Here is a 20,680-nt window from a genome sequence, read left to right on the forward strand (position 1 = left end):
TGATTTTAAACTTATTCTTAAACCAAAGCTACCCAAGGGCCCTCTTTGGGGAATTCTGGGGAGTGTCATGATGGTGATGGATTCAGTCAGTCCCAGTAACTGATGGTTTAGAGGATATTACAGCTGAATTATTAGAATGATGGGTGGGATCTGTAAATTCACAGATGATAGAGAATATTTAGTGGTGAATAAAAATAGGAAAAAGTAAAAAATATAAATGTAAAAATAAACAAATAATAGGAAAAAATGGGCTTCCCTGGAAGCTCAGATGGTGAAGAATCTGCCTGCAATGCAGGAGACCTGGGTTCGATCCCTGGGTTGGGAAGATCCCCTGGAGAAGGGAGTGCCTACATACTCCAGTATTCTTGCCTGGAGAATTCCATGGACAAAGGAGCCTGTTGGGCTACTGTCCATGAGGTTCCAGAGTTGGACCCTACTGAACGACTCACCCACACCCAAAAGAGAAACTGTGGCTGTTTACCCAAAGGAGTTCAGGATCAAAGGTCCAATGTTAATGACATTCTTGTCTGTGGTCTGAAAGGTGACATGACTGTGTTGCAGGTATGAGGGAGCAATTGTCCCCTCCCCTTCCCAACTCATGACCCCTCCCCTCAAATCCAGCACCATGTATATGCCTGAGTCAGGGTCTGGTGGCTGATAAAGTGAGGCACTAGGAATGAAGAAAAGCTATCTGACACCCCTGAAGCCTGTGCTTGGCACTGAATCCCTGACCTGAGCTCAATCAGGCATGTCACAGTAGGTCTGCAGGATGTGGCTGCCACGATGCCTCCTCTTGGTCTAGACAAATGAGCAAGCGCCCAGAAACTGAAGGATGTCTGGGTACTTACTGGCCATGTCCACTGCAGGGCGCACTTTCTGCTGATTGAGCAGCAGGTAGGTACTGCTAGGGGAGTGATGGGTGGTGGACTGGGCATGGCTGCTGGAGCAGGTCTGGGGCCAAGTCTGCGGCTGGGCATCCTGCTGCGTCTGCAGGACTTCTGTCTTCTTACCCCTCTTCTGCCTCTCCCTTAGGATACTAGGAAGTAAGAAAGACAGAGGAAAAGTGAAAGTCACCCAAACATCACAGTTATACTGATCTGGGGGCTTAGAGGAGAGTCCCCAGGAGTCAAGGAGACTGTTCCTTCAGAGAAGCAGCCAAACAATCCATTTTCATTTGGGGGTAGAGAGTTGGGAGGCAGGGAGAACAACAGTGTCCAGTGCCTTGGCTACAAACATCCTGAGAAAGAGAGAAGACCCATCAGGCTCTTTAACACTTTGGCAAGACACCCAGAGGCCCATAAAGAGTTCAACATACCGTGTGACATAATCCATTAAATAGTATTTGTGGTGACCCATTTAAAACTGCTTCCTGAGGCAATGCTCCCTTCTAGGTGTCTTGTACTTTTCAGACCTCCTTGGGCTTCCCTGGTGGCTCAGTTGGGAAAAAACCTGCCTGCGAATACGGGAGACCTGGATTTGATTCCTGGGTTGGGGAGAGCCCCTGGATGAAGGGAATGGCTACCCACTCCGTTATTCTGGCCTGGAGAATTCCATGGACAGAGGAGCCTGTCGGGCTATAGTCCATGGGATCACAAAGGGCTGGACACAGAGTCAGACACAACTGAGTGAATTCTCCTTTCCCTAGTCATACATCATATAAATCTATGTCATATTTATAATATAAAACTTTTTTGTTTGAAAGAAATTTGTAGCCATTCAACATCTGCCAGCACTTGTTGGGTCACTCTTAAAGATTTCAGATATGATCTCACTCCAGGTTTTAAAGATCTAGGGGAGACCAGAGGTGATCCCTGGGAGGATGGGAGACTCCTAAGACTGGAGAATTAGGCTAAATTACTACATTACTAAATGAGTGAATATGAGCCTTGGAACTAGAAGAATAATAAACTAAAAAAAGGGAAATGAGACCACCTTGTCACTAAGGTACTAATGGTATAATCAGCTGTTCGGTTTTCATGGGGTGAGAGAGCTGCTGCTCCACTGATCTTCTGGTCCTTGCTCTGGATTCTTGACTAGATTTTATCTTTCATAGCCCCTGAAAATTTGGAGTTACCTGAGTCTCTGCAGCACCTGTTCTCTTTGCTTCTTCTTACTTATACCATCATCTGAAAACCAAATTGAGAAAAGGAACGGTCTTACTTTAAACAGCTCTCATTTACCAAATACAAGCACACACTGGGTTCTCTCTCTGGGGTCAGAGACACATAGTTCCTTGATGCTCAAGTACAGGCTTCTCTGAATTTTTTCGGGAGACACTGGGTTGAGTGTTTAGAGAGCATGTCTGGCAAACTTTCCTGCTGCTACTGCTGCTAAGTCACTTCGGTCGTGTCCAACTCTGTGTGACCCCATAGACAGCAGCCCACCAGGCTCCGCCATCCCTGGGATTCTCCAGGCAAGAACACTGGAGTGGGCTGCCATTTCCTTCTCCAATGCATGAAAGTGAAACGTGAAAGTGAAGTCGCTCAGTCATGTCTGACTCTTAGCGACCCCATGGACTGCAGCTACCAGGTTCCTCTGTCCATGGGATTTTCCAGGCAAGAGTACTGGAGTGGGTTGCCATTGCTTTCTCCTGAACCCACCTCAAAGATCATCAGTAACCTCTACTTGCTCTGCCCTGAGTCAGAGTAAAAAGTTGAAAACGTCTCTTTTCCCTCAGATCATGGGGTATTTGTCCAGCTGGCCTCTTGATCACCCCAGCCAGAGTCTCCCAGTCCTGCCATGGGGCAGGTTCCCAGTCCCGTGTCTGTGTGTCCCATCAGTTTTCATGCAGAACCTGTCTCCATAAAGGTAACAGCCACCCTGTCCCACCTCTGCATCTGCCATCAGGAGCCTGCACAATGGCCTCAAACCAGCTCTTACTATGTACCCTCAGGTCACTAGACAATATTCTATGTAACTGGCTTCTTAAATAATAAACATTCCCACAAAAGGTACTTATACATAGAGTGACTAAAGCATTCCCAGGGACTTCCCTGGCAGTCCAGTGGTTAAGACTTCACCTTCCAATGCAGGGGGTGTATATTCGATCCGTGGTCAGGGAACTAAGATCCCTCAGGCTTCATGATCAAAAACCCAAAACATACAAAAAAAATAGTATTCTAAACAATTCCCAAATCAGCACGATTCTCTTATCATTCTTTTCAAGTGCACTGATTAATATTGTTTATTTGATCCTAAGAACAATCATGCAAGAGTTAGGGGCTTGTATTATTTGATCTAAATTTTTTTAGGTGAGGAAACAGATATCAAAAGAAATATGAACATGTCCAGAACTAGCAACGAACACATACAGGCTAGAGCAGAAGTCTTTAGATTCCTAGTTTAGGACTCTTTTCACAGCAGCCAGCTGCCCCATTCCACCTCTCTTTCTACCAATTAGTTTCAGATACATGCTGTCACCCCCAGTGATGCCTCCTGCCGTAGCGGCCATACTCCACGAGACAGAGTAGCTGGCAATCATCACGGCATCCCCAACCCTGTGTGCCTCTCTGTTGCTTCTCACCAGCCAGCCCTGACTCTGCCATAGCCCCAAGATGGTGATTACAGGACAGGACACCAGATTGAAATGTCACTTGTGAATGAGTGCAGGTCTGGGAGTGTGAGTTGGGGAGGGACTAAGGGCCCTCCTGAGCCCTGGGCCTGGCTTACCTGTGTTGAACTTGCTGGCGAGGCTCTCTGCCAGCTGGCTGCTCTTGGCCAGCTGCTCACGGAAATGCTGTTCCATGTTATAGTCAATCTTCCTACTGCTGAGGAGCTCTTCAAAGGCCTTCACTGCGTTCTGAACATGTTGGATGAGAAGGGAAGAGACAGCCCTCCCAATCCTTATCTTTTCCCGCAGGTGGGTCAAATCTCGAGCCTGATCCTGGATCAAGGAATATTTCCTAAAGTGGGAAGTGGTAAGGGTAGAAAGGGGTGACTGATAGATTGTGGTGCTTCAGCAGAAGGTGCTTTGAGAATTTCACCAGTAGAGTCCCCACGCGGAACTCTAGCTGGTGTTTAGTGAAGGGAATGGGTAAAGCGAATGAAGGAAGGAAAATAAGAGAGTGTCTCTGGGTAAAAGATTCCTTCTAAGATCATCTTTTCCCCTGCTCCCATACTTCTAAAAATGGTTTTCAAGTTCTACTTTATCAATTAATTAATTAATTGAAGTATAATCACTTTACAATGCTGTGTTAGTTTCTGCTGCACAACAGGGTGAATCAGCTATGTGTATCATTTATCCCCTCCTTCTTGAGCCTCCCTCCCTCCCTTCTGGGTCATCGCAGAGCACTGAGCTGAGCGGCCTGTGCTGTGCAGCAGCTTCCCACTAGCATCCATTTCACACGGGAATGTATATGTCAGTGCTACTCACTCAATTCGCCCCACCCTCTTCTTCCCACTCTGGGTCTACATGTCTGTTTTCGACATCTGCATCTTTATTCCTGCCCTGAAAATAGGTTCATCTGTACCATGTTTCTAGATTCCATATATGTGTGTTAATATACAATATTTGTTTTTCTGACTTACTTTACTCTGTATGACAGACTCTAGATCCGTCCATATCACTAAAAATGACCAAATGTCATCCCTTTATATGGCCGAGCAATGTTCTGTTGAACATATGTACCACATCTCTATCTATTCATCTGCCAGTGGGCATTTAGGCTGCTTCCATGTCTTGGCTATTGTAAACAGTACTGCAATGAACACTGGGGTACTTGTGTCTTTTTGAGTTATGGTTTTCTCAGAGTATATGCCCCGTAGTGGGACTGCGGGGTCATATGGTAGTTTCATTTTTAGTTTCCTAAGACACGTCCATACTGTTTCTCCATAGTTGTTGTATCAGTTTACATTCCTACCAATACCGCGAGAAGGTTTTCTTTCCTGCACACCCTCTCCAGCATTTATTGTTTCTAGATTTTTTCATGATGGCCACTCTGACTAGTGTGAGGTAGTACCTTATTATAGCCTTGATTTACATTTCTCTAATAATGAGCAATGTTTAGCATCTTCTCATGTGTTTGTTGGCCATTTGTATGTCTTCTTTGGAGAAACATCTATTTAGGTCTTCTGCCCATTTTTCAATGACATCATTGTCATCATGGAACTGACAATTAAAACAAAAGTAAGCTACTACTAAATGCAAATCCAAACTATAATAAGGTATCACCTCACACTGGTCAGAGTGGTCATCATGAAAAAAAATCCACAAACAGTAAGCTATTACTAGGGGCTTCCCTGGTGGCTCAGACAGTAAAGATTCTGCCTGCAATGTGGGAGACCTGGGTTTGATCCCTGGGTTGGGAAGATCCCCTGGAGAAGAGAATGGCTACCCACTCCAGTATTCTGGCCTGGAGAATTCTGTGGACTATAAAGTCCATGGGGTCACAAAGAGTCGGACATGATTGAGTAGCTTTTACTTTCACTAAACTACTACTATACATCTGTTAGAATGGTGACCATACAGCACACTGACAATACTAAATGCTGGTGAAGATGTGAAGCAACAGATACTCTCATTTATAGCCGGTAGGAATGCAAAATGTTATTTATAGCTATCTTTGAAGACAGCTTGACAGTTTCTTACAAAATTAAACATATTCCTACATATGACCCAGTAACTGCATCCCTCACTATTTACCCAAATTAGATGAAAATTTATGTCCACATCAAAATCTGCACACAATGTTTACAGCAGCTTTATTAATAATTGCGAAAACTTGGAAGCAACCAAGATGTTCCTCAGTAGGTGAACAGATAAATAGACTGTGGTAAATCCATGAAATGAAATATTTTTTGGTTCTTAAAAGAAATGTGCAGTCAAACTATTAAAAGACATGGAGGAATCTTAAATGCATATTACTAAGTGAAAGAAACCCGTCTGAAAAAGCTACATAGCATATGATTGCAACTATATGACATTCTGGAAAAGCCAAAACTGTAGTGACAGTAAAAAGGCCACTGGTTGCCAGGGATTAGAAGGCAGAGAAGGATGAGTAGGTGGAGCACAGAGTACTTTTAGGGCAGTGAACACTCATTCTATATGATACTGTAACGATGGATGCATGTCATTATACTTATGTCAAAACCCATAGAATGTACAAGACCAAGAATGAACCCGAACGTAAACTGTTGACTTTGAGTGATAATGATTTTCATCGACTGCAACAAATATCAACAAATACACCACTATGGTACATGTTGATACTAGGGGAAGAGGCTATGTATGTGCAGGGACAAGGATAGGTAGATGGGGACTCTCTGTACTTTCCGCTCAATTTTGCTCTAAACTTCCTGTTCTAAAAACAAAGTCTATTTTTAAAAAAGAACAACTGTGAGAATATAAAAATTTTTAATGCATTTGACAAAGTGGGTGGAGGCTTTGTGAACTGAGAGCCCAGTATTTTGATATTATTTCTGCCAAAGTCCACTGTACAACTGTGAGCAAGCAACTATATCTTTGGGCCTTGGTGTTCTCAGTTCTAAAATATTTCTCATTATTTTAGCTCTAACATTTTCTGGGTCAGTGAAATTTAAGTGTTACATATTAACAGAGATTCAATGGAGTATGAAGCAAAACCTGAACCACCTTCAAGGCTGATCCTCAACCACTAAGCAAGTTAGTGATGATTTAGTATTTCAGTAACTGATGCTCACAGGTAATTATATAATAGATTAATTCTATACTAATTGAATGTCTTTGAAAAGTTTCAGGAAAATGGCCATTAAAGACGGACTGACAAATCTAGCGATCAGGCCATTACTGGGCAATTTTGTAAGCTTATTTTTGAAATTGAGCTAATCACACTGTAGTGCATACAGAAATGGAAATATAAGATTGTACTCATGGAAGTTATATAATGTCATAAACTGATGGTACCTCAATAAAAAAATAAGTTTAAAAAATTAAGCTTATACAAATTGCTATTCTAGAAACCAGGGATGTGAGCTTCTGAAGAGAATGGAGTAGAGATGGAGGAGGCTCTGTATAATTCCACCTCTTCAGCACTAATATGGGTCAACTTTTCACCATCAACACAGATGAGGTAATAGGAGATTCTTATGGGCTTCCATCAATGCAGAAAAGAGACACCACTCACATGACCAGAAGGGCTCCATGAAATCTCAAGTATCCATGAGATCATATATTTGGTGTATATATGTATTGTCAGGCTTCCCTGGTGGCTCAGTGGTAAAGAAACTGCCTACCAATGCAGGAGATGCAAAAGACTCAGGTTTGAATCCTGGTCGGGAAGATCCCCTGGAGAAGGAAATGGCAACCCACCCCAGTATTCTTGCCTGGGAAATCCCATGGACAGAAGAGCCTGGCGAGCTACAGTGCATGGGGTTGCAGAAGAGTCAGACACAACTTGGTGACTATTCAACAACAACATGCATTGTTAATTAGAATAAAACCAAATTTCTCTGAATAATATAAAGTAATTATAATAAAAATACTATAGACTTTTCTCTAAAGAATTTCCAGGCTGGTCTTAAGAGCAAGCCCTACAGTTAAGGCACATAGGTTGCATACAGACCCTGAAAGCTGCTATAATAGTCTCTGAAACACAGAGTCCCTTACTCGCTGTAGGACATAGAGGAGAATCCAGCTTTCTCAGGCTGAGTCTTCGGCTCATTCACCCTCCTCTCAGAAGGCCCCTTCTTCTCCAAGGGCTGATGCATCCCAGGCTTCAGCTGGAGCATTTTCTCACAAAGAAACCTCTTGCTGCCTCCTTCAAAAGGAAAGAGAGAAGAAACGCATCTGGGTATCCACAATGACTAGCCTCTCCTCCACATCTACCTAGAGGAATCAAAACAAAATAATGGTTTAAAGAGGTTGGACTATAAGAAGGGTCCCCCAGAAGCATAAAAATCACAAGAGCAGCAGCTACACGGAAGTAAACAATGAAACCTACAAGGTGCTCCATTGAAGAGTTCTTCATCAGCCATGAGAACCATGGTGATCCACTGGGATTGAGAAAAGCTGCAGCAAGTAGGGGCAGATGCTGCCATTAGGAGGAAGGGGAGGGTTCAGAGAAATTTTAGCATTAAAAACAAGCAAACAATGAAGTAAACACATGAAAACAAGTGGGCTTTAAACTGGGCTAGAGGAAGAGTATTTTTGAGTCTTACAGTTGAGACAAAGTTCCTTGTGAGTGTCCCCTCAGAAACCAGCAAGCCTTTCTATCATCCCTAACTTCTGACAACTATGTGGGCAGAAACAAAGTTTGAGATGTCAGAGTTCAAATCTCAGTAACAGGGACTCAACGATAGCACCATGATAAGAGTATCTGGTGGCAAACTGTAATCATACATAGATTGTGGAGGTAGTTACAAAACCCCGGGAAGCCTTGCCTCGTGATGGTCTGCCACACTCAACACAAGGCTGTTTCTTTCTGGTTGTTTCTATCAATAAAGACCACTTCTCTCACCAGCCAGTTTTAATATCTGTGTATTCTTTTGCTGATAGTACCAACCAATCACTCTTGCCTCATAGCTCAGTTGGTAAAGAATCTGCCTGCAATGCAGGAGACCCTCATTCGATTCCAGGGTTGGGAAATTCCACAAGCCATGTGGTGTGGCCTAAATCAATAAATATTTTTTTAAGAGAAAACACCAAACAATAATATTTTCTCAACACCTTTTATTTTCTTGAAGACAATTTCAATGAAAACAACTCTTGCAGCTTTTCTTAAATGAGTTTTTTAAGACTTCTAGTGATTCTTACCATTTCTCTTTGGGAACTCTCCAGATTTTGCTTTTTAATATTCTTCTAAGAGCACAGTAATCAAAAGCTGGAGTTTATATTCTGACTAATAAAATTAGCATAACAATTTTCCATTAATCATAATCTTTTAATTCCATAATTATTAATATGTCCCAAAGCAAAGCAATGTTGGGTTTCTTTCCCTTGAAGTAGGGATATATGCAGGGGGTTTCACTTAACAAGAAGTCAGTTTTAACTTTCCAAACTACCACTCTCACCCAACTTTGCTATTTACAGATGATTGTTTTTGCTTAAAAAAAAAAAAACTGTACAAACATTATACTACTAATGTCTGTTTTCAATTGAATTCTGGATCTACAATTACTTTCCACTTTATCATGGCCCTTAAAATATTTTATCTCCTTTAACATAATTAATGGATGCTTCATGTTGGTGCTGATTTTAAAAGTCTAACATATTTATTTATTCTTTCACTTTATTTAATAGAGTTGCCTGGGCTGCCAAAAAGCCTATTGAAAATGGCCCTTGACAGAACCCAGTAAGATCTAGGCCATAGCAACTGGACTTGAGATGGTACAAACCAGGCTGGTACAGGTGTATGGTAATGTACAATGTGCTGCTTTTCATTAGGAATCACTAATATTCTAGCATCAACATTAGAGGGTATTCAATGTGCAAAGTAGATCAAAAGATAAGAAATTCTCATGGTCCTCACTTCAACAGTTTAATTCACCCATCAGAAAGGAGAGTCATAGCTATGAAACAGAAAGAGGTGTTAAAGTTTTTTAATACCACAGGCTAACACCACCTAGCATCTGTGTGACAGTGGTTCATTATAAGCAACCTTGTTACTATTTTCTTTTTGGGGTGGGCAGTACTTATCTGTTTTTAAATTGATGTATAGTTGGCCACTTGATGCAAAGAGCAGACTCATTGGAAAAGACCTTGATGCTGGGAAAGACTGATGACAAAAGGAGATGTGTGTTAGTCACTCAGGTCATGTCTCACTCTGCAACCCTGTCAGGCTCCTCTGTCCATGGGATTCTCCAGGCAAGAATACTGGAGTGGGTTGCCATTTCCTTCTTCAGAGGATCTTCCCAATCCAGAGATCAAACCCGTGTCTCCTGCATTGTAGGCAGACACTTTACCATCTGAGCTAGGAGGTGGCAAAGGATGAGATGGTCAGATAGCATCACCAACTCAAAGGACATGAATTTGAGCAAACTCCAATAGATAGTGGAGGGTAGAGGAGCCCAGTATGCTGCAGTCCATGGAGTCGCAGTGTCAGATACCACTTAGAGACTGAAAAACAACATTATTATAGTTTTGAATAGTAATATTTGATTTACTTACATATTAAACCTATTCAATGTTCTTCAATCCATGTCCTTCATTTCCATGTTTCTCTTGGGGTCATTTAGTGAAAGTAAAAGTGTCCCACTCTTTGGGATCCCATGGATTGAAGCCCTCTCCAGGCTCCTCTGTCCATGGAATTCTCCAGGCAAGAATACTGGAGTGGGGCACCATTCCCCTTCTCCAGGGCATCTGCCTGGCCCAGGGATTGAACCTGAGTCTCTCGCATTGCAGGCAGATTATTTACTGTCTGAGCCACCAGGGAAACCTCTGGGATCACCTAACTTCTGCCCAAAAAACTACCTTCTGTATTTCCTCTAGTGAAGGTATGCTGCTTATCTGGAAAGGCCTTTATTTCACCTTCCTTTTGAAGGATATTTTGTCAGGGACTAAATTGTTGATTGGAAATTATAGTATTTTAGTTCTTTAATAATGAATACAATGTGAATTTTTTTTCTTTTGGACATTTCTATGATGTTTCTGTTTGCCTTTGATTTTCGGCAGTTTCACAGCCATGTACCTAGATGTGGCTCTCATTTTTATCCTGTTTGGAGTTGGTAGAATTTCTTACATATTTGGCTTCCTAGCTTATCAGTTATTTTTTTCATTGACTGTTCCATTTTATAAAATTGTTTTCAATTCACATTCTATCTCCTACCATGTGGGACTTTGCCCTTTATAACATGATCTATGTTCTTTTTATTAAATTTATTTTTAGTTGAAGGATACTTGCTTTACAATATTGGTTTGATTTTTGCCAGACATCAATATGAATCAGCCATAGGTGTATATATGTCCCCTCCCTCTTGAACCTCCTTTCCACCTTCCACCCCTCTGGGTTGTTACAGAGTTCCACTTTGAGTTCTGAGTCACACAGCAAATTTCCATTGCCTATTTATTTTATGTTTTTCCAGTAGTCAAGTATGGATGTGAGAGTTGCTCTATAAAGAAAGCTGAGTGCCGAAGAACTGATTTGGGAAAGATTGAAGGCAGGAGGAGAAGGGGATGACAGAAAATGAAATGGTTGGATGGCATCACAGACTCAATGGACATGAGTTTGAGTAAACCCCGGGAGTTGGTGATAGACAGGGAGGCCTGGCATGCTGCAGTCCATGGGGTCGCAAAGAGCCTGACATGACTAAGTGACTGGACTGAACTGAACTGAATTCCACATCCCTGACCCCAAGAGATTACCCAAAGTGCTGCTACTTTCCCCCCCCCCCCTTTAGCATCTGCCCTCTACCTAGCTTCTCAGCCTCTTGTTCCTTGCCAAGACTTGGCAAATGCCCTGAGGGGCAAAGGCAGAGAATTAGTTTCCTTCCAATGAGCCTCTCTCTAGAACTGGCTCTGTGTGTCCTGACTGCACTGGTAGTTTTCCAAAGACTTCAAATATAATTCCTTTAAATCAGATTTTATCTACTTGTTTTCAGAGTATGCGCTGGTTTGCTACAGATACTCCATTCACAACTGAAAGAGGAAATCTACAAATTCCAGGTAAATTAAATTTTCCTACTTTGATTCCTTAAGAACAACAAAAAATAAGGGGTCACTGATACATACTTGGATTTTTTTTATATTTGGGTAAGTCTGATTTGGCTCCTGCATTGCAGGTGGGTCGGGGCTTCCCTAGTGGCTCAGTGGTAAATAATCCCCCTGCAATGCAGGAGATTCAGGTTCCATCCCTGGGTTGGGAAGATCCCCTGCAGAAGGGAAATGACAACCCACTCCAGTATTCTTGCCTGGGAAATCCCATCGACAGAGAAGTTAGCAGGCTACAGTCCCTGGGGTTGTAAAAGAGTCAGACATTACTTAACGACTAAACAACAAGTCTGGTTGTATACTAAAAGCACTTCCTAGAATCATGTGCAAAGATTTTCTACCATGAGCTGAAAAATCATTATGCCTGCATAGAAGTCCGAGAATATGATGAAGTTTGCTCCAGTTCCTTGCTGAGCCATCTGCACTTCAGTTAGATCACTATCAAACCTTGCCAGTAACCAGTTTTCCAGTACTGGTCACTAATATGTGGGAGAAGAGGCCAACCAAACCATTCAGTTCAGTTCAGTTCAGTGGCTCAGTCGTGTCCGACTCTTTTCGACCCCATGAATCGCAGCACGCCAGGCCTCCCTGTCTATCACCAACTCCTGCAGTTCACTCAAACTCATGTCCATCGAGTCAGTGATGCCATCCAGCCATCTCATCCTCTGTCGCCCTCTTCTCCTCCTGCCCCCAATCCCTCCCAGCATCAGAGTCTTTTCCAATGAGTCAACTCTTCGCATGAGGTGGCCAAAGTACTGGAGTTTCAGCTTTAGCATCATTCCTTCCAAAAAACACCCAGGACTGATCTCCTTTAGAATGGACTGGTTGGATCTCCTTGCAGTCCAAGGGACTCTCAAGAGTCTTCTCCAACACCACACTTCAAAAGCATCAATTCTTCTGTGCTCAGCTTTCTTCACAGTCCAACTCTCACATCCATAAGTGACTACTGGAAAAACCATATCCTTGACTAGACAGACCTTTGTTGGTAAAGTAATGGCTCTGCTTTTGAATATGCTATCTAGGTTGGTCATAACTTTTCTTCCAAGGAGTAAGCGTCATTTAATTTCATGGCTGCAGTCACCATCTGCAGTGATTTTGGAGCCCCCCAAAATAAAGTCTGACACTGTTTCCACTGTTTCCCCATCTATTCCCCCATGAAGTGATGGGACCAGATGCCATGATCTTCGTTTTCTGAATGTTGAGCTTTAAGCCAACTTTTTCACTCTCCTCTTTCACTTTCATCAAGAGGCTCTTTAGTTCCTCCTCACTTTCTGCCATAAGGGTGGTGTCATCTGTATATCTGAGGTTATTGATATTTCTCCCGGCAATCTTAATTCCAGCTTGTGCTTCTTCCAGCCCAGGGTTTCTCATGATGTACTCTGCATAGAAGTTAAATAAGCAGGGTGACAATATACAGCTTTGACGTACTCCTTTTCCTGTTTGGATCCAGTCTGTTGTTCCATGTCCAGTTCTAACTGTTGCTTCCTGACCTGCATATAGGTTTCTCAAGAGGCAGGTCAGGTGGTCTGATATTCCCATCTCTTTCAGAATTTTCCACAGTTTATTGTGATCCACACAGTCAAAGGCTTTGGCATAGTCAATAAAGCAGAACTGGATGTTTTTCTGGAACTCTCTTGCTTTTTCCATGAGCCAGCAGATGTTGGCAATTTGATCTCTGGTTTTTCTGCCTTTTCTAAAACCAGCTTGAACATCTGGAAGTTCACAGTTCACATACTGCTGAAGCCTGGCTTGGAGAATTTTGAGCATTACTTTACTAACCTGTGAGATGAGTGCAATTGTGCGGTAGTTTGAGCATTCTTTGGCATTGCCTTTGTTTGGGATTGGAATGAAAACTGACCTTTTCCAGTAGACATCCTTAATTTATTCCTGGGAATGTTGAAAGTCAGCAGTGGTATAGTTAGAAGTGGAAATAAAAGGCTTAATAATAATAACAAAAATAACATCTTTCTTGGAGCTTTACTGTGTGACCAGCACCGTTCCTCAGTGCTTTACTATGTAATAATTTACTAAGTCCACATAACAGCTCTGAAACGTAGTGTAGGATTTTATCACCCTCTTGTTGCAGAGGAAAACACTGAGGCAGTAAAAGGCCGAGCTAACCTTTTAAGGGTCCCACCACTACGATGATGAGACCCAGCACTCAGACCCAGGCAGAGCCCTTCTCCTTGGCCATCATGCTCAGTGAGAAGGCTTCACTAAGATTTGCATCTCTTCCTTCTTGTTCTACCTCCAAGATTTCAAAGGAAAAAAGAAGACTGAAAGGAAGGCTTATGAAACATTTAGTCCCAATTAACAAAATAAGGAAGAGAAGAAAGTAAATAAAAACCATTTAATCTACCCCAAAACAGAATACATGGGTCCAGAGATGATGTGATCATGTCTCCCAACCAGAAGTGTTTATGGGTCTTCATTCTCCTGGTCTGAACAAGGGAGTTCCCTAGAGAGGCTCCTAGGAAAACAGGTGAACAGGGTCTTTTATGTTCAAAGGGTGGAGGGGACAGCTGAGCACCTCTTCTTGACTTAGAGAAGAGAGAGTGCTCCTAAAGGGACAAGGAGGAGGGAGAATATCCCATAAAAAATGAGACAAATTCATGCTTTTCTAAGTTCATTAATGACATAACCCTTTCATATTTAGCCATATCCATGTACCTTTACTGGGGCTTCCCTAGTAGCTCAGTGGTAAAGAACCCACCTGCCAATGGAGAGAGACAGGAGAGGTAGTTTCCATTCCTGGGTCACGATGATCCCCTGGAGAAGGAAATGGCAACCCACTCCAGTATTCTTGCCTTGAAAATTCTATGGACAGAGAAGCCTGGCAGGCTGCAGTCCATGGGGGTCACAGAGTCAGACACAACTGAGTGACTAAGCATGCACGTGTACCTTTATCATTGAAAACTTAATGCTTTCTTTACAGTGATTCACATTTTTTTCTTCCTCTACTTTTTTGCTTGTTAGGTCATTTAACACGTCTTTGTTTATTTTCAAGTCCTTGTTTAACAGTCCAGCATCAAGGCCACCTGAGAGTTGTCTTTTTTGTTGTTGTTCAGACGCTGTCATGTCCAACTCTTTGCAACCCCACGGACTGCAGCATGCCAGGCTCCCCTGTCCTTTACTATCTCCCAGAGTTTGCGCAAATTCATGTCCATAAATTGGTCATCCCTTTTTCTTTTGATTATATGTCACTTTTTGCTTCCCTGTGCCTCCAGTAACTTATTAATATGTGTCAGACAGTGTGTTTGACAGTGTAGAGACAGAAGTAAATATTTACTCTGCAGTATGAATATGAAAGAAGCAACAGTTAGAACCCTGTATGGAACAACTGATTGGTTCAAGATTGAGGAAGGTGTATGACAGGTTGTCTGCTGTCACCCTGTTAGTTTAACCTATATGCTGAGCACATCATAAGAAATGCCAGGCTGGATGAGTTACAAGCTGGAATCAAGATAGGTGGGAGAAACATCAACAAACTCAGATATGTGGATGATACCACTCTAATGGCAGAAAGTGAAGAGGAACTGATACGAAGAGCTGACTCATTTGAAAAGACCCTGATGCTGGAAAAGATTGAGAGCAGGAGGAGAAGGGGACGACAGAGGATGAGATGGTTGGATGGTATCACCGACTCAATGGACATGGGTTTGGGCAAACTCCGGGAGTTGGTGATAGACAGGGAGGCCTGGCGTGCTGCGGTTCATGGGGTTGCAGAGAGTCAGACACAACTGGGTGACTGAACAACAACAATAATGAACATGCAAAGAAATAGAGGAAAACAACAGAAAGGGTAAGACTAGAGATCTATTCAAGAAAACTGGAAATATCAAAGGAATATTTCATCCAAGGATGGGCATAATAAAGGACAGAAATGGTAAAGACCTAATAGAAGCAGAAGAGATCAAGACGAGATGGAAAGAATACACAGAAGAACTGTATAAAAAAGATCTTAATGACTCAGATAACCATGATGGTGCAGTCTCTCACTCAGAGCCAGACATTCCGGAGTGTGAAGTCAAGTGGGCCTTAGGAAGCACTGCTGCCAATAAAGCTAGTGGAGATGATGGAATTCCAGCAGAGCTATTTAAAATCCTAAAAGATGATGCTATTAAAGTGCTACAGTCAATATGTCAGTAAATTTGAAAAGCCCAGCAGTGGCTGCAGGACTGGAAAAGATCAATCTTCATCCCAATTCCCAAGAAGGGCAGTACTAAAGAATGTTCAAACCACTAGACAATTGCACTCATCTCCTATGCTAGTTAAGTTATGCTCAAAATCCTCCAAGCTGGGCTTCAGCACTATGTGAACCGAAAACTTTCAGATGTTCCAGCTGAGTTTAGAAAAGGCAGAGGAACCAGAGATCAAATTGCCAACATTTGCTGGATAACAGAGAAAGCAAGATGCAACAGTTAGAACTCTGTATGGAACAACCGATTGGTTCAGGATTGAGAAAGGAGTATGACAAGCCTGTTTATTATCGCCCTGTTTATTTAACTTATACACAGAGCACATCATGCAAAATGCTGGGCTAGATGAGTCACAGGCTGGAATCAAGATCACTGGGAGAAATATCAACAATCTCAGATATGCAGATGATACCTCTCTAATGGCAGAAAGTGAAAAGGAATTAAAGAGCCTCTTGATGAGTGTGAAGGAGGAGAGTGAAAAAGCTGGCTTAAAACTCAGTATTAAAAAAATAAAGATCATGGCATCTGGTTCCATCACTTCATGGCAAATACAAGGGGAAAAGGTGGAAGCAGTGACAGATTTCCTATTCTTGGACTCTAAGATCACTGCAGATGGTGACTGCAGCCATGAAATTAGAAGAGGATTGTTTCTTGGCAGGAAAGCTATGACAAATCTAAACAGTGTATTAAAAAGCAAAGACATCTCTTTGCTGACAAAGGTCTGCATAGTCAAGGCTATGGTCTTTCCAGTAATCATGTACAGATATGCTGCTGTTATTGCTGCTGCTAAGTCGCTTCAGTTGTGTCCGACTCTGTGCGACCCCATAGACAGCAGCCCACCAGGCTCCCCCATCCCTGGGATTCTCCAGGCAAGAACACTGGAGTGGGTTGCCATTTCCTTCTCCAATGCATGAAAGTGAAAAGTGAAAGTGGAGTTGCTCAGTCATGTCTGACTCCTAGCAACCCCATGGACTGCAGCCCACCAGGCTCCTCCATCCATGGGATTTTCCAGGCAAGAGTACTGGAGTGGGGTGCCATTTACAGAAGACCAAAAGGCACATGAACAGATGCTCAACATTGCTAATTATTAGAGACATACAAATCAAAACTACAATAAGATATCACTTCACACTAGTCCGAATGGCCATCATAAAAAAATCTACAAATAAAAAAATGCTGGAAAGAGTGTGGAGAAAAGGGAACCCTCCTCTACTGCTGGCAGGAATGTAAATTGGTACAGCCACTATGGAGAACAGTATGGAGGTTCCTTAAAAAGCTAAAAATAGAGTTACCATAAAACCCTACAATCCCACTCCTAGGCATATCAGTTCAGTTCAGTCACTCAGTCATGTCCGACTCTCTGCGACCCCATGAACTGCAGCACGCCAGGCCTCCCTGTCCATTACCAACTCCCAGAGCCCACTCAAACCCATGTCCATTGAGTTGGTGATGCCATCCAATCATCTCATCCTCTGTCGTCTCCTTCTCCTCCTACCCTCAATCTTTCCCAGCATCAGGGTCTTTTCAAATGAGGCAGCTCTTTCCATCAGGTGGCCAAAGTATTGGAGTTTCAGCTTCAACATCAGTCCTTCCAATGAACACCCAGGACTGATCTCCTTTAGGATGGACTGGTTGGATCTCCTTGCAGTCCAGGGGACTCTCAAGAGTCTTCTCCAACACCACAGTTCAAAAGCATCAATTCTTTGGTGCTCAACTTTCTTTATAATCCAACTATTACATCCATACATGATTACTGGAAAAACTATAGCCTTGACTAGACAGACTTTTGTTGACAAAGTAATGTCTCTCACTTTTTAATATGCTATCTAGGTTGGTCATAACTTTCCTTCCAAGGAGTAAGCGTCTTTTAATTTCATGGCTGCAATTACCATCTGCAGGGATTTTGGAGCCCCCCAAAATAAAGTCAGTCACTGTTTCCACTGTTTCCCCATTTGCCATGAAGTGATGGGACCGGATGCCATGATCTTAATTTTCTGAATGTTGAGTTTTAAGCCAACTTTTCACTCTTCTCTTTCATCAAGAGGTTCTTTAGTTCTTCTTTACTTTCTGCCATAAGGGTGGTGTCATCTGGGTATCTGAGGTTATTGATATTTCTCCCAGCAATCTTGATTCCAGCTTGTGCTTCTTCCAGCCCAGGGTTTCTCATGATGTACTCTGCATAGAAGTTAAATAAGCAGGGTGACAATATACAGCCTTGACGTACTCGTTTTCCTATTTGGAACCAGTCTGTTGTTCCATGTCCAGTTCTAACTGTTGCTTCCTGACCTGCATACAGGTTTCTCAAGAGGCATCCTTCAGAATTTTCCAGTTTATTTATATCTGGAGAAAAACATGGTCCAAAAGGATCCATGCACCCCAGTGTTCACTGCAACATTGTTTACAATAGCCAAGACATGGAAGCAACCAAAATGTCCATTGACAGAGGAATGGATGAAGATGTGGTACATATATACAATGGAATATCACTCAGACATTTAAAAAGAATGAAATAATGTCATTTGCAGCAATATGTACGGACCTAGAGATTGTCATACTGAATGAAGTAAGTCAGAAACAGAAGGAGAACGATCATGACATCACTTATATGTAGAATCTAAAAAAGAAATGATACAAATGACCTCATTTACAAAACAGACTCACAAACTTAGGGAATGAACTTATGGTTATCAGAGGGGAAGAATTTGGATAAGGGATAGTTAGGGAGTTTTGGATCGACGTGTACATATTGCTGTATTTATGGATAACCAACAGAGAGAGAGGTCAATGGCAACCCACTCCAGTACTCTTGCCTGAAAAATCCCATGGATGGAGGAGCCTGGTAGGCTGCAGTCCATGGGGTCGCTAAGAGTCGGACACGACTGAGCGACTTCACTTTCACTTTTCACTTTCATGCATTGGAGAAGGAAATGGCAACCCACTACAATGTTCTTGCCTGGAGAATCCCAGGGATGGGGGAGCCTGGTGGGCTGCTGTCTATGGGGTCACACAGAGTCGGACACAACTGAAGCGACTTAGCAGCAACAACAAAGTCCTACTGTATAGCAAAGGGAACCCTGCTCAGTGTTATGCGGCAGCCTGGATGGGAAGGGAGTTTGGGGGAGAATGGATACATGTATATATATGGCTGGAGCCCCTTTGCTGTCTACCGGAAACTATCACAACATTTTTCATCAGCTATATTTCAATTTAAAATAGTTTTTAAAATGCTATGAACATTCTTGCTACAACTTCTTTTTGTATGAACAGGGTGTATTTCTCTTGGAAGAATATCTAAATGAAGTGTTTCTGGGATGTTAGGGAAATTAAAATAGAGGAAGTTTTGTTCAGGCTTCAAAGCAGGAGAGCAGGCCTCTGACTTTGCTTCTAACCTGCCTGGATTCCGAGCCTGTCTGCAAGCAAAGCAAATCAAGTGGTACTTCAGAAAAGAAAGGGAGTGAGTCTTGGAATTCTTGAGCCCCTGGAGGTCTGGCCAATTGCTTGGGGTTTAATGAAATCCTATGACTCACAAGGTGACACCAACAGCATTGTGAAAATGTTATGGTAAAACCAGAGCTGCATTTTTCCGTGTAAACTGATAACATCAGTTTGTGGCCTGGGATTATAAGTGGGAGCCCTGGAAAGGGCAATTTGAAGTCTCATTTGTGGAGTGGATGCACTGCCCTTCTCCTAATTGGGACTCCAGATTGCTGTTACTCAGGACTTCCCAGCACACTGTTTAAGTCTGGATGTTGGTCAGCTCAATTTGCTGACGTATGTGCCATTACTCTTCTCTGTTGTTTCTATTTCTCTTTTCTTTTAATGATTGCATATTGAAATTAAGTTAAATAATTCTCTTTTAAATATTGAAATTGTTTATTTGTACGTAACAAGTGTTTTTTTTTAAATTAAGGAATCCTTTGAATCTGAAATGAAAGTAAAACTTCCAGAAAAACATGAGAACAGAAGGATATTTATGTAAATTTATGTTTAAATGTATAAGTAATCATCAAATCAAGGTGATTATAACATTTACATCCCCGGATGAGAATTCTGGTTTTGTCCACATCTTCACCAAGATTTGATATTTTCAAACTTTGTAATTTTAGCCATGCTACTGAGTGGAGAGGTATCTCAATGTAGTTTTAATATCTATAATGATATTGCACACTTTTTAATGTGTTACTGGCCATTATTGTATCTTCCTCTCTCTGAAGTGTATTTAACCTTTTGCCTGTTTTAAAAATGGGTGTTTCAGTTTTTAGTAGTGAGTTATAGGAGTTCATTATATATTCTGGAGACAGTCTTTGTCAGATATCTTTTGTAACTATTTTTTTCCATTGTAACTTGCCTTTCTACTTACTTATGGTATATTTCATGAAAACACTTTCTAATGTTGTTAAAAAGTTTTTTTAACAAGTTGTAAAGTTATTTTAAAAGTTATATTTTATAGTTATCCATAAATACAGCAAAGCTATCATTGTATTTTTTACTTATTTCTTTCTGTGTCATATTTAGAAAACCTTTGCTTACTATCATGTCACTGGATATTCTCATGTATTCTCATATTCTCATGTATTTTCTTATAAAATGTTATAGTTTTAGTTTGTATGGTTTGATCTATGGTCCAACTCAAATTAGTTTTTGTGTATATTGCAAAGTAAGGATTGCAGGTTTTTGGCTACATAGATATCCAGTTGTTTCAGCACTATTTATTAAAATGATATTCCTTTTCCCATTGAATTGCTCTAGTGTTCTTAAAAAAAATAATAATTTGCCCATATAAGGTCGGTTTGTTTTAGGTATCTCAACTCAGTTACATTTATCTATACATGTATGCAGCTTATTGTTTTGCCTCGCCATA

At 41.8% G+C, this 20,680-nt stretch overlaps 1 protein-coding gene across 2 annotated transcripts in view; it reads right to left on the bottom strand.

Annotated features, from left to right (window-relative positions):
* Positions 1–20,680, bottom strand: part of LOC101120207 (myomegalin) — a 66,805-nt gene that overhangs the window by 7,475 nt on the left and 38,650 nt on the right. Inside the window, exons 1-5 of one of the 2 annotated variants that reach the window (XM_060413850.1) lie at positions 7,913–9,787; positions 7,583–7,797; positions 3,670–3,902; positions 2,075–2,126; positions 849–1,036 (exon numbers count right to left, since the gene is read on the bottom strand). In XM_060413850.1, coding sequence (XP_060269833.1) covers positions 849–1,036; positions 2,075–2,126; positions 3,670–3,902; positions 7,583–7,704 — 595 coding nt within the window. In that variant the 5' untranslated portion in view covers positions 7,705–7,797; positions 7,913–9,787. Of the gene's footprint in view, positions 1–848; positions 1,037–2,074; positions 2,127–3,669; positions 3,903–7,582; positions 7,798–7,912; positions 9,788–20,680 lie in introns of those variants that run through there. The other variant, XM_027974082.3, reaches the window with a different exon arrangement.

The sequence above is a fragment of the Ovis aries genome, chromosome 1 (genome assembly GCF_016772045.2).
Source record: "Ovis aries strain OAR_USU_Benz2616 breed Rambouillet chromosome 1, ARS-UI_Ramb_v3.0, whole genome shotgun sequence".
Taxonomy (NCBI): domain Eukaryota; kingdom Metazoa; phylum Chordata; class Mammalia; order Artiodactyla; family Bovidae; genus Ovis; species Ovis aries.